This window comes from Euleptes europaea, chromosome 2 (assembly GCF_029931775.1).
Source record: "Euleptes europaea isolate rEulEur1 chromosome 2, rEulEur1.hap1, whole genome shotgun sequence".
In the NCBI taxonomy this organism is placed as follows: Eukaryota; Metazoa; Chordata; class Lepidosauria; order Squamata; family Sphaerodactylidae; genus Euleptes; species Euleptes europaea.
In genome coordinates, this window is record NC_079313.1 from 81829934 (window position 1) to 81844117 (window position 14184).

Here is a 14184-nt window from a genome sequence, read left to right on the forward strand (position 1 = left end):
TTGGCCAGCAATCTACTCCCCCTCCCTTTCTCCTTTTGGCCCTGTGCTTCCTGCCGCTTCTCTTCCCCTCCCTCTCTTCCTAGCCTCACTAAGCCTCAAAACCTCATTCTGTGCCTTCTTGCCTCTCTTCCTTTCATCTCTAGGGGTGGGCGCTTCAAGAAATTTCATTTTAATTTCATCAGAAAGTTGGGAAGGGTATGATTATCATTTTCATTAAATACTGGGAATATTGTTATCATTCCAGAAAGTCATGTCAAGAAAAAAATCCTTTTAATAAATTTCAGAACAATACTCCCAAATGAAATGAAAACAATAAATCATACCCTTTCTAAACCTACAAAGGGAAATTAAAATGAAAATTTTTGCAGTGTCCCCCCAGGAGCAGGGAGGGAGGGGGAGAGAGAGGGGAAGCCCCCCTTCCCCCAGTTGTTCCTGACACATCATCCCCTTTAAACACCATTCAAACTTTAAAGGGCCATTATTTTCAATGGGTGGTAGACCTTGCCCCCGGCTGTCTGGCCACCCGGCTGGGAAGCACTTTGTCTCCTGCCTTACTGCTCCTGCTCTCCAATGGGAGGCAGCTGGTTCACTGCACTTTGGTGCCTTAAAACATTGTTTAAATGTTAAAGGGCCATTATTTTCAATAGGCAGTAGACTTGGCCTCCAAATCCAGAGGCCAGGTCTACCACCCACTATTCTCAGTGTACCTCAGCTTGGCTGAGGTGCATTGGCCCTTCAGACTTTAAAGGGCCATTATTTTCAACTGTCTCTCCAATGCAATTCCCAACTCTGATATTATTGGGAGTGAAAATATTGGAAGGGAATACCGGGGGGGGGGCGCTTTTGTGCTTTCAGACAACAGCCAATCCAGTCTGATACTGATATCAGGAATTTTGTGGGGTCAACAATATCCGATTGCAGGCCTCTATTCATTTTCCTCTTAAGTCCAACCCCTTTGTCTCATTTACCCACCACACCCTTTTCTTCCCCCTCCCTCTCTCATCTCTCTTGGGCACACTGCACATACACCCATGGCTGGGTTCCACTTTAACTAGCCCTCAGTAGCTACATCTAGCTTTAAAAGAAGCAGATTCCACTATGTGTTTTTAAATGGGCTTCAATGGGTGGTCAGAATTGTGTTTTGTATAGCGTTTCTAAACTGTTTTTTCCACCTTTTTGCTTTTGACTGACAATCCCATAACAGTGTTGGAAAGTGTATAAAGGTCACCGGTGTGTACTCCCCGCAGTGTTGCCAACCTCCATGTGGTAGCTGGGGACCTCCTGGGATTACAACTGTTCACCATGTGGCAAAGATAAGTTCACCTGGAGAAAATGGCTACTTTGGAAGATGGACTCTATGGCATTATACCGCACCGAAGTTCCTCCCCTCCCCAAACCCCACCCTCATCAGGCTCCACCCCCAAAATCTTCAGGTGTAGTGGTTAAGAGTGGTGGACTTTAATCTGGAGAACCAGGTTTGATTCCCCACTCCTACACATGAAGCCTTGGGCCAGTCAAAGTTCTCTCAGAACTCTCTCAGCCCCACCTACCTCACAAGGTGTCTGTTGTGGGGAGAAGAAGAGACGGCAATTGTAAGCCAGTTTGAGACTCCTTAAAGGTAGAGAAAATCAGGATATAAAAACTAACTCTTCTTTTTCTTCTTCTTCTACATCTCAATCCGGAGATGGCAACCTTACTGCCCCCAAGACCCTTGGGTGTAATAACTCATTTCAATGAGTCTTATGTAGCAGAACATCCACATTGAATTGTGCCACAGATGGGTGTTCTTTTTCCCTAAAAGATGGAAGGCCCAAAGTTATTCTCAAAGGATCTCTCAGCTAATTGTATCTTTCATCTTGGTATTGAGGGAAGTCACTCACCTCATAGACATTGAACTGGCTCTGTCCTCGCGCCAATTCTCGATAGCTGGTTGTAAATTCCCCAATAAAATCATGGCTGTTGGTGGAAACAAAATTCTGTGAGAAATATAGAATTTCTTAATGTTTACAATTCTGTCTTTCCTTCCTTCTGGCAAAATGTTCACAAGTTCACAAGGTTGGAAGAGACCACAAGGGACATCCAGTCCAACCCCCTGCCATGCAGGATCCCACAATCAAGGCACTCCCGACAGATGGCCATCCAGCCTCTGCTTAAAGACCTCCAAAGATGGGGACTCTACCACCCTCAGAGGCAACACATTCCACCGTCGAACAGCCCTCACTGTCAGAAAGTTCTTCCTAATGTTTAGGTGGAATCGCTTTTCTCTTAGTTTAAATCCATTACTCCGTGTCCAAGTCTCTGGAGCAACAGAGAACAAGCTAGCTTCCTCATCAACATGACATCCCTTCAAATATTTAAACATGGCTATCATGTCACCCCTTAACCTTCTCTTCTCCAGACTAAACAAACCCAGCTCCTTAAGTCTTTTATATATTATACATGAGATTCCTATGATGTCTCCCACCAGAGCCAGGCCTGTTCATCTTCCACAAGGTTGCTGCATTAGGTGCCTTCAGACTATGTCTTGGCCCAGAAAAGAGGTTCTCCTTTGTTTTCTCTTCTGGATGGGTACCTTTTCTAACTGAATAATATAAACAGGTCCACCAAATAAATGACAAACTCATCCACTCTTCCAAGACTCCTTTCCCTTTCTCAGTCTGAATCTTGTGCATTACTAGGAGGGGATGTTTAGAGCAATATAGGCAGCTACATTGGCTGAGTGCCTCTTTATGATCTGTGGTTCTACAGGAGCCATCTTTTTTACAGGCTTTCAATGTCTTCAAAGGACATTAAAGCATACAATAGGCCTACAAAACTCCTGCACAATTCCTTATGTGTTAGTCTTACTGTTCCCAGCCAGAATTTTTTTTAGTTTTTTTTTTTTAAATAAGAGTTTGAATGTCACTTACCTGCCATCCCGGTCCCAGTCATACACTTCCACTTTTATAGCTCTGAAAAATATGACAGTAAAGGTCATTCTCAAAACAAGTTGCTTTTTCTATTGTTACGGTTTCACTTCCTTTCTCTCTGTGGCAACCACTGGCAAGAAAATGTCAAGCTGTATATAAGAGATAAAATTCAGCCTCTAAAGAAAAACCCAGACAAACAAGAAGCCAAGGTGGGATTTTATATATGTTTGTATAGATTCCTTAGATTTACAAAACGTGTTAGGAATTATAAATTAAACATCTATTGCTCCTCATTGACATTTCCTGCTTAATTTTTTTTTGGGGGGGGAGAGAATTGGTGCAACTCCTTTTGTTTTGGTCCTGGAGCTGTGAACACATGAAGCTGCCTTATACTGAATCATACCTTTGGTCCATCAAAGTCATTATTGTCTACTCAGACCGGCAGCAGCTCTCCAGGGTCTCAGGCAGAGATCTTTCACATCACCTACTTGCCTAGTCCCTTTAACTGGAGATGCTGGGGATTAAACCTGGGACCTTCTGTATGCCAAGCAGATGCTCTACTACTGAGCCCCAGCCCCTCCTTTGAATATGCTTTGAATACTTCTAGACAAACTCTCTTAATTAACCACTGGGAAGCCTTATACAGTTTGAACCATCATTAACTGGGAAGGCCACAATGTCAAAGTCCGTGAACTTCAGTTGCGTATCAGTTAACCTGGACAGCTAAAGGCAATTATAGCTAACAATGATGCCAGGTGAACGCGGTGTTCCTAGGAAGACTATGGAAGTGGCCATGACCACGTCCCTCCCCCTTGCCTCCTAATTGTGTCAGACTGTTGTCAAAAAAGCCCCTGGCTAGCTGGGCTTTTAAAACTCCTGTTAGAGGAGTGACACTGATTAATTTCCCTGTGGCTCCCTGTATGTTGATGGGTGACATTTGAATTCTCAAGGGCCATGGAGTGAGCAAAAAAAGTCAGTTCAAGCTTTGAGTTCCAGTTGGAGCTCATTTGCAAAGACTGTGCCACATCCTCGGTGACCTTTGGAATTGCTTTCTAATTTTTTCCCCCAGTGCCTTGGCAAACCAGCCAGTCTGCCAGCCAAATTATTGCTCTGGCCAGTTAGTCACAGAAAATGAACTGGTTATAAAATATGTAGCAAAGCTAGCGAAAGAAGACTGACCCCATTTTTTAAAAAATATAAAGCTTACAGTTGGGATTACTATTCCTGAAAGCCATAAAAGGGACAGGCAGCCCAATAGGTATATAGCCCCAGAACAATTAAAAACACTCATTACAATGAAATAATTCCAAGCAGCTACACATTTAACAAAGTATTCAACAGGCTCAAGAAAATCAGCAAACTGATAGATGCATCATGTATGAAGCAGGAACAGAGCTCAAAAAAAGCTATCAGAAGACTAGTGCTCCATTATATTCATAGCAAGAAGCTAAGCCACGCTCAGAATTGGCAAGGCGACTGCAGCAGCCAACATGATCTGAGGATGACGGTTGCACTCATATCAAGAAGCCAAGCAGCAGGTGTATTCCCGTGTGGCAAAGGGGAGCCTGTCAATCAGCACAGCTTATGAACGGCTCAGCTCAGACTGGATGTTGGCATGGAAAGATCACTAGCCCTTCAGGATCATTTAAACAGCTGGGCCGAGTTTAAGATTTTTGCCCAGAACTAATGATTTCTCCCCACAAGCAACGGACGTGTTCCAAAGAATGTGCTTAAAGCCAATGACATTCCTACTTCTGCCAAAAGGAGCCTGAGTAAAAGGAGTCTTTCTTCAAAGACAAAATCTGTACTGATCTTGTAGGTCCACAGCAAGATAGAGAGGGGGAAACTAGGAAATGGAAATTCATAAAAAGGGAAATACTTGGAGGCTGGGGAGGGTGGGGTTTAGGAGGGAAGGGACCTCAGCCGGGGAATACACCGCTTTGATTTGCTAGGGGGGATAGGGGGAGTGCTTGGACAGATAATCAACATTTATATCATCTGGAAAGGCAGCCAGACAATTTCAGGCAATTGTGAATTCAAGCCTTCACAGGGAGAAGTACTGAAGTATCTCTAACATGCTGCTTTGGAACATGCAGGTTTGAATATATCTCACAAATCTGCTCCCCATGAAGACTGAAACTGGGCTGGGGTTGGAACACAGTGTAAGTCTGTGTTATGAATTGGAGAGAATCATTCGTAAACCTTGGAGGCTATTGACAGTGGAGACTTGAACACTACAGTGAACAGGATAGCAAAGCTGAAGGAATTCCAGACCCAGTTATAGGTATCTTCAGTTTCTCACTCCTGGCCAGACCCCTGATCTTTATTATAGTCAGTGTTTGTAGCTATCAGGTTCCCCAGCTGCCATTTAAACCACTGGACAAGGAAAAGGTTAATTTTTAAAGCACCTTTTCAATCAGGAAATAGAATGAGTGGAAGATTGCGGTTGTCTCGATCTGACTGTGACTAGCTTGGTCCCAGTGTCAGACGTTACCATGGCAACTAAAGCTAAAAATATACTGCCTAAAAATGGGGGGAAAGACCCACGCAGCAGTCAAAACAAACTAATTAAAGCTCCAGTGCAGGGCATCGCAAGAATAATGGGGGAGGGAGGGGAAAGCCATTTTAATCATTTGTTTGGGCTTGTTCAGAAGCAGATGAACAAGTTAAAAGATGGCGGGAAATAATGTGTTCCAGAGACAGAATGCTGAAAATGTCACCACCTAGTATCTAGGGTAAGCTCATACCTGCCAGAAATTTGTTAGTCTTTTAAGGTGTTACTGGACTCTTGCTCTTTTCTACCACCTAGTACGGAAAGGGGCTTTGTTGGAAAAGGGGGTTCTTTAAGCCATGTTTCTATGCAATTGTGCTCAGATGCAGAACTACTTTTGGAGTGGCTTATTTGTCTGAAATTGGCTCCTGCTTCGGATTCACAATATAGATGAGATTTCCACAGAAATACTTGGGGGATCATGCACCCATATACTTCAGAATACCAGGATAATTAGACTGCAAAACACAGTTGCACCCCTTCCCCGCAAAACCCCCCTTTGCTTTAGCAAATTGTTAAAGGGGGAGGGGTCCACTTATGCTTGTACTCATCTTTGTGACATATCGTGTTTAAAATGCTAAAAGGACAAAAAATCCAAAAGTGCGATGGAAAACCATTAACACTAACCACTGAACATCCCTCAAGGAAAGTACTGCAATAGTCTAGTCAACAGATTAAAAACGCATCAGTTCATTCACAAGGAATGAGAAGGCTGATATTCTCTCATGTGTCATCTTGTTAAAGGTCTATTAGGTAATACCATGTAGAAACTTTAAATCTTAAGTCCCACTGTCAGAAGAATGAATATAGAACAGGTGGCTAAAAGACTTAGAAGATTACGGCCCCTTTCAAATGGCCCTTATAATCCGTTTGAGCATCCGGTTGTTAATGGATTTTTTTGTGTCATTTCAGACATAACCATTTTGGCTCCCAGCTGCTAAGGTTTTTTTTTTACTCTTTTCAGACAAATCTGCTTGTGTCCCGTTGGCATCTCAGGGTTCAGCCGGTTTTTATGAAAACGGCTTTCTCCCATTTTGTTTTTCCTTGCACTTCTTAATTGCTGCAGTGTGCTGTTTAAAATGTCTGGAGCACTTCCAAAAAGACCACTCCCCCCGCCGCCACTGTATTCCACGGCACTTTTTTATGGCTTTTTTTTTTTTTACGTTCTGAGTTTAGTGCTATATCACCAGTATTTGGATGCATTGGATTGCTATGGTGCTACAGTGCAAATCTCAGAACATTTTTTTAAGGCAAAAAAGAACGTGTGGTAGAAAAAGATGTGTGTGTGTGGGGGAGTGCACCTCTGTTTGAAATGGCTAGAGTGCTTCAGAGCGCTTCAGAAACAACTCAAAGACAGATTGAAATGAGCTGTATGAAACGCCCGTCTCTGTATCACTTTACTCAGAAACGGGCCAACAACGGATCACAACCAGTTTAGAATGGTAATCTGAAAGGGGCCTGCAAATCAAGATGAGGCTTGTTCAGATCTACCACTGATTTGAGCTTACACATGGCAGCGTATAGGAGGCATGCATGCTTTTATTTTCTTCAGTGAAATGGTATTCACGCTGAAAAATTGTTACACGTGAAGTAGCCCTAAATGAGCATAGGTTGGATGCCATAAAAGAATACCATATGCTTGCAGTAAGTGAAAGAGATTGTCTCCCCACTATCTTTTCTACATGTTCAAGACATAGCACAAGACATTTCTGATACAATTTCCAGACTAAAGTAAATATCATGCAAACCACCTATTGTATATCACATTGCTCCATATGCACATCATTATTTCATTAATTATTGTATTAAAGTACAATGTGTTGCTGAGCAGAAGTGCGCTAAATACATTTTGCTTTACATTCACACATCTCTGAATCAATTATTTGGGTTTCCCACATGGATTGGAGGCTTGTGTGATAAGCAGCAGTGCAGTTAGGTAACTTTAGACTCTATGCTTAATGCCCTTATACCTTCGCCTTTAGACAGTAATGTGAATTGCTTCACCAGGGGAAGACTGAGCCATAAAAATGTGCCTGGAAAAAGCCAAGCCAAATTGGTTGGCAGCAATGACAGGTATAAGCATTCCTAAACTAATTTCTAGGATTCTTGTGAGAACAGAATAGAGAACCTTGGAGGAAGGGCGGAATACATACCGAATAGATACAGTACATAGATTACTTTGAATATGAAGCACCCCACAATCTCTGTAGATAAACATATTTACTCAGAAGTAAGTCCCACTGTGTTCAATAGGCTCATTCCAAAGTAAGCGTGTGCACAGGATTACAAATAACCAGGAAACCCCAAAAACATACTGGAGTGGAGAAACCAGAGAGGAGCAACACATAAAAAGTGGACCGAGGGAGAGAGGGAGGGAAGAATGACGTCCCCACCAGTTCACGTGTGAGAATAGGGACATTGCTGTAGGGAGCCGGTCAGCCCAGGCAGACTTGGGGAAAGGAACTGAGGCAAAGAAGTTAAGTCATTAGTGGCCAAGGAAAAGGACCTTACAGGGCAAGTGCATCTGTCCCAAACAAATGCTATCTATTAAGAATATTTCTATGCCACCTCTTCAGAGTGCTGCTCAAGATGTGTGTGTAAAGTGCCGTCAAGTCGTAGCCGACTTATGGCAACCCCTTTTGGGGATTTCATGGCAAGAGACTAACAGAGGTGGTTTGTCAGTGCCTTCCTCTGCACGGCAACCCTGGACTTCCTTGGTGGTCTCCCATCCAAATACTAACCAGGGCTGCTGCTCAAGATAGCTTACTATTAAATACCACAGTATTATAACAGTAGCCATTAAAATGCACAGGAGTCTTTACTCTAAGCTTTACTCTAATCCTACTCCTTGTTTTCCTCTTCCTTTCCCTTGCAGGAACTCTTTGGAGGATTCCTCACCACCAACACACATGCACAACTTCTCCCCCACATCCTTTCCACTTTTCTTGTTCAGGAAGAGGATGCCACTGAATACTTGCCCTGCCCAGTAGTATTTGGGTCCACAGTCCTTCCATTCCTTAAAAAAGGCAGGGTATAAATGAATTAAATAATACACACATACAAAATCTTACTAATGGCTGTGGAAAGTTGATTCAAAGGTTGCTACACTTGCAGGGAACCATAGCCCCACAGAGACACTTTCTAGTGGTCACCATGTCGCTAAATGGCTTAGGCTCTTTCCAGTAGGAACAAGGTGCAATGAAACTGCACATCAGTGTTCACAGAACCCAATCTGATATTAGTGGTACCTGATCCTGCTCCCTCTCAGCAGCACTGCTTTTCTGTCCTCAACCAAAGCATCAGGCCCACATTTTCCTATCCCCCTTCTACTTCTGTCTGCTTCCCCTGGAATGTGCTGGGGTCTCCCTTCAATAGCCCCGAAGTTCTGCTGCAGCTAGCAATCCAATCCCCTCCCCAAACCTTTCCAGATTCTGAGATAAATCTGCAGATTCATTTGCATAATTTATTCTGGCCACAGTGCTCTCTCCGTATTTGAGTTTCTTGTCACGATATTTAGGATTTTTTTTTACTTGCGCTGAACACAGCACACTTCCCCCCCTTTCCATTTATTCCCTCACCAACAGCTGTAAATGGTTTCCACATTCTCCAAATAATAGACCAACTCTAAATATAGTTGATTCAGAATAAAACCCCAAAATGCACCTGTGCTTTCAACAATAACAGAAAGATAAGCACACAGTGCCAGATCTCATGCAGGCCAGTAAAAAGCCAATCAAGCGCTGCAGTCATAAGTCGACAAATTGTTATGAATGGCAAGAATGGAAAACTTAGGGGAAGTCAAACCAAAACATGTTGTTAACACGGTCGTGCTGACCACAAGATGGACTGAAGGGCCTGCCTCAAACAGCAATTGTGAGGAGCAACTCAGAGGCAGCAAATTTGGACTGAATCCAACTGGCTCTCAAGGTGCTAACTGTGGTAGTGGGAATGGGGAAACCATTCACTACAGTGCTGGGACATGCAGTGTACACAGAGCTCATGGAGAAGTTGATCTTGGTGTCCTTCCTATCTCACCCTGACCTAGCCACAGTGACCCATGCAACAATCACCTCCAGGCTAGACTAACATAACTCACTCTATGCAGGGCTATCCTTGAGGCTGATCCGGAAACTTCAACTGGTCCTGAATGCAGCAGCACGGGTCCTTACGGGGACCCCATGGAGAGCACATATTCAACCAGTGCTCCACCAGCAGCACCTGCTCTGGATTGAGTACCAGGTCAGGTTCAAAGTTCTGGTGCTGATCTTTAAAAACCCTAAATGGTCTGGGACCATCGTACCTGCTGGACCATCCCTCCCAATACACCCCACAGAGAACGTTATGTTCAAATGGGAACAACTTGCTGATGGTCCCTGGCCCAAAGAGCATCCACCTGTCCTCAACCAGAGCCAGAGTCATTTTGGCTGGAACAGAACCACCTCTTCCTTTTGAAACCCAGAAAATAGATGATGAAGTAGAAAGTTCTTCAGTTTTCGCTTGGAATCACTGGGCCAGAATAACCCTGACCTTGAAAGCATTTTTGTTATCTCTCTTCTCTAATTCCAAACGGAGGCTCTGCAAAAGCAGTGCCATTAAAATTAATATATGTCAACTCGTCTATGTGCTACTCTGATTTATGCCCCAGATTTAAATATGTATCCTCAGGGAACACTATAGCATTCCAAATGACTGGCAGATCTATTTGTTAATATCTTCTCTGAGATGTCGGAGATCCACAGCCACATTTCATACCTTCTTCCTCCTACATTTCTATTATTGGTAGCTGTGGGAGCACCCAAACTACCTCAGACCTACGATGCTAGTGTGTGGTGTGGGATGATAACCCTTTTCCTCATGCCTTTTTCCTGATGTAAATTGCCCTCAAGCTGCTATTTGCCCTGATATAGAAGCATAAATGTTGTCCCTATCAGGGCAAATAGACTTTTTTGGGGTGTGTGTGGGTCCATTTATGCTGGGAAATGGCACAGGGGGCAGGGTTAACTTTCTGCATCCCCCAGTGCTCCAATTCAGATTCTCCCACAGCTGATCCTAATAGAAATTTATAAAAAATGGAACATCTGATGACAGATCTCCAACTTCTTGTTTTGTTTAGCTGCAAGGCTGATTAGGGAGAGACGCTTCACAGGAACAGCTTCTTTCAGCTAAGCTCTGACCCCATGAATATAGCCATTGACATACATTAGCCAGCCATGACAACTCCTGAATTGCTCCTGGTGACATAAACAAGAGCATCTAGAGGGATTTGTATCTGAGGGATGATAGGTCTTAGCGGCAATAAAGAGAGCTTTATGTATTCTACACAACAAAGATATCAAACAGCATCAGAACTAGCGCCTTCACAAAATATCCTGCAAAATTTATGGCATGCCCTATCCTAGTACTGCCATTTGTCCTCAGAACCTTAAGGGCAGGGTTGCCACAAATTTGTGTGCGACATGCATTCTTTCTGACTTCTTGGATCAGCTTGTCAGCAAAACAATGAAAACTCATTGATCTTAGACCCTGCCTGGGCTCTAAGGTCCATGCATGATGCCTGCCTGCAGGAACTAAAAGGAACTGAACTTAAACTGGCTAGTACCATGGGAGGTGTTTTCTGCTGCCCCCTTCCTCATTTGTGGAATTTACAATGAGGTAAGGTTGCTGCAATCCCTGCACGCTTTCCAGACTAAACTCAAGACATTTCTTTTTTGGAAGGCTATCGAGTTGGATCGAAATCTTGATGGTGCTTGTTAAATTATGTATTCCCCTGTGTTTTTAGAAGATTTGTTAACTTCATATTTATTTTATAAACGGAATTGCTTGTTTTAACCTGTTGTGAACCGTCTAGAAGAAGTCTTGGTGGAAAGGTGATCTAGAAATATACTAAACAAACAGATATACTGACTTAACCAATGGAGTTCCCATATAATCTGTAGTTTTAGTCATTGTAATCAGCAATCAACAAACAAACTATATGAAGGCCCTAGGAAATACCATCCCCACTGAAACCATGTAAGGGCTATTTGGATTAGCAGACCTTTCTTTCGGTTCTTTTGGCTGAAACTGGCTTTCCCACATCTGGATACAAACTTCTGGCACAGCATTTTTGTGAGATTATTCCTAAGAAACAGAAATGAACAACTCTATCTGACGGAATGACGCACCAACATCCATGGGAATCATCCCAATGGCAATCAGATCTACCTTCTAACGGGCTCTAAGAAAGCAAATTATATTAGCAGAAGACGGGTGTTTCACTGGAGCTGGAATAAAAGGAACTGAAAACTTCTTAATTTTAACTGGCCCTTTCACCTATATTGCCCCTTTTGCCTGGAACTGCCTCCCCCCTGGAATAATGTTGCCTCCCTTCCTCTGAAATTCCTTACCAAAACCTACCTTTTCCATGAAGGTTTTAACATATTCCCATAATTCCCACTTCCTAGCCTACATCTCCATTCCCTTTCTTTGTTGTCTTCCCTGAGGTGAATTATAGTGTGTAAATTGCTTGGGACACAGGGACCTTTCTTCTTATGCCACACATATTGATTGCACAATATACTCAAACAATATAAACTGTAGCCAGAACTCAGTACTGTGTGCCCTTAACTGTAACATCATAAAACTGGGAGATACAACTCTCTACTATGAGTCCAAAGATTATATTATCCCTTGGGTATAGCTGGAAGTACTCAAATATTCAGCAATTAAAAACTAAAAGTAAAATCTGGAATGAAAGAAAATTAGCAATTTCCTGGTCATCAAATACAAATGGATCACATAATGATCATCCTAGGAAAGCAAACAGGAAACCTTGAAAAGAAACTAATGTACTTTTTAAAAGGGTATTTGAGAACTTTATGAACCCAATAAGGACCCAAAACCAAATAAAAATGTAGTTATATTAATGTAAGTAGCTCATTAAATATGTGGCTAGCACCCAAAAATCTTACTGGAATGCATACCAGGTCTTACTCCAATCGTTACTTTATACAAGATTAAGGTGTGTCAGAACAGAACACCCTGAATGGATGTTTGCTACTGCACTGGACTGCAGTAATTAGTTATTGAGCAAGCAAGGGGCCCACAAGGGTTTGTGGGAGGCATCTAATTTCCCCCTTCCCCATTATTTTCTCTTTCCCTTTCCTGAAAGTCCCCACAGCTTCTCCACTTTTCCTGCTTCCTTCTTTCCTTCCCACCCTCCAGCTAACCTAACTTTATCTGCTCCCCAGTCTCCAGCTTTCCCTCCCCCTGGTGGCCTCTACCTGAGAAAACTATGGCCCAGCTTCTCAGTGGGAAACCTGCAAGAACTTGTGGGAGGGGGGACCTCATTTTCTGCTGTATCATCTTCCCCACACAATTTCCTCTTTCTCTCCTCCTGGCAACCCCCATATCCTCACCTTTCCCTAGTTCCTTCCCACCCATCAACTGATCAATCATTTACTTGCCCCCTCATCTTCAGCCATATTTATTATTTATTCCCTGCCACTTACATCATTCTCCTCACCTCCATTTTATATCCTCACAACAACCCTGTGAGATAGGGTGCATGATAGAGAGTGCATGACTGATCCAAGGTCACTGAGTGAGCTTACACAGTAAAAGGTTTTGAACCTGGGTCTACCAGATCCTAGACTGAAGCTCTGACCACTACACCACATGGCTTTTGTGGGGTGGCTACTGTTGAACAGTAGCAAGCAGCCAGGCCTGGATGAGTCCTCCCTCAAAGCAGCCCCCCTCCCCTTTCCATTATACTGACAGAAACCAGGGCTTGAAGGCTGGCAATACTGTTGTGGTTGCCTAGCAATGGTCACTGAGGGCATTTGTTTTTTAAAGCTAAAGGTACTGCTTCTATATTTTGAGATTTTAACCCACCCCCCAAGTTGGCTGCGACTTGAAGGCACTTTACATACACACACGTGTGTATATACATATTCCAGATTTTTCTGCAAACCTGGGGCACTTTTCAGGTTTGTGGAATGATCTGACTTGTCTGTTCATTATTCCGGTCTCTGGATTTAAGTATCCAGAGATCTTGCCCTGATGAGAATTAGCTATACTGATCATGTTGATTAGGTACAGTCATAATCACAGGTAAGGGTTTATATAGAGGCATCATAGTATGAGTACAATCCAAAAATCTAATGCTGTGGGAATCACTGGGCTACAGTGCTAGATGTGGATCTGAGCAACTTTGGCTCATGAACTCTCCTTACCATCCCTTCCTTTCTATAAAACAAAAATTCTTGGATGGTGGGAGCATAAATCAAGCCACACTGAAATGGGTGGTAACAATGGCATTTGCAGAATACTGTCCCCTCTGGAGTTTTTTCAGCTATATCTTTTGAAGAAAGTCTTAGGATAAAACAGCCTCTTTTGACACATGCTGCCTTATGGCGTGTCTTCTTTAAGAAGTGGTGGTCAGCCATGTACCACATGTGCCAAATTCAATCATTATTCCAACACAATAGTTACAGTAAGAGTTTTGAAAGTTGCTTCACACTTTTCACTGAGCCCAGGCCCAGTGCTTTGGTACCATAAACATGCAAGACGTGAAATGGACATGTGCATCTCCTGACATGAAGTAGACAGTGGCTCTTTGGCACCTATCTAGCATCTATTCCTAAGTATTTGGTGATACACCCTTCATACTTTGTTTGTTCACCATGGCAAATGCCAGTGGACTTGGACCATGCATGAAGTGTAGAGGGAACTCTGACTTAATCA

At 43.1% G+C, this 14184-nt stretch overlaps 1 protein-coding gene across 1 annotated transcript in view; it reads right to left on the reverse strand.

The window, feature by feature from the left end:
- LOC130494075 (copine-5) overlaps positions 1-14184 on the reverse strand; it is a 178718-nt gene that overhangs the window by 47946 nt on the left and 116588 nt on the right. Inside the window, exons 11-12 of the mRNA XM_056867722.1 lie at positions 2910-2951; positions 1881-1956 (exon numbers count right to left, since the gene is read on the reverse strand). Coding sequence (XP_056723700.1) covers positions 1881-1956; positions 2910-2951 — 118 coding nt within the window. The remainder of the gene's footprint in view (positions 1-1880; positions 1957-2909; positions 2952-14184) is intronic.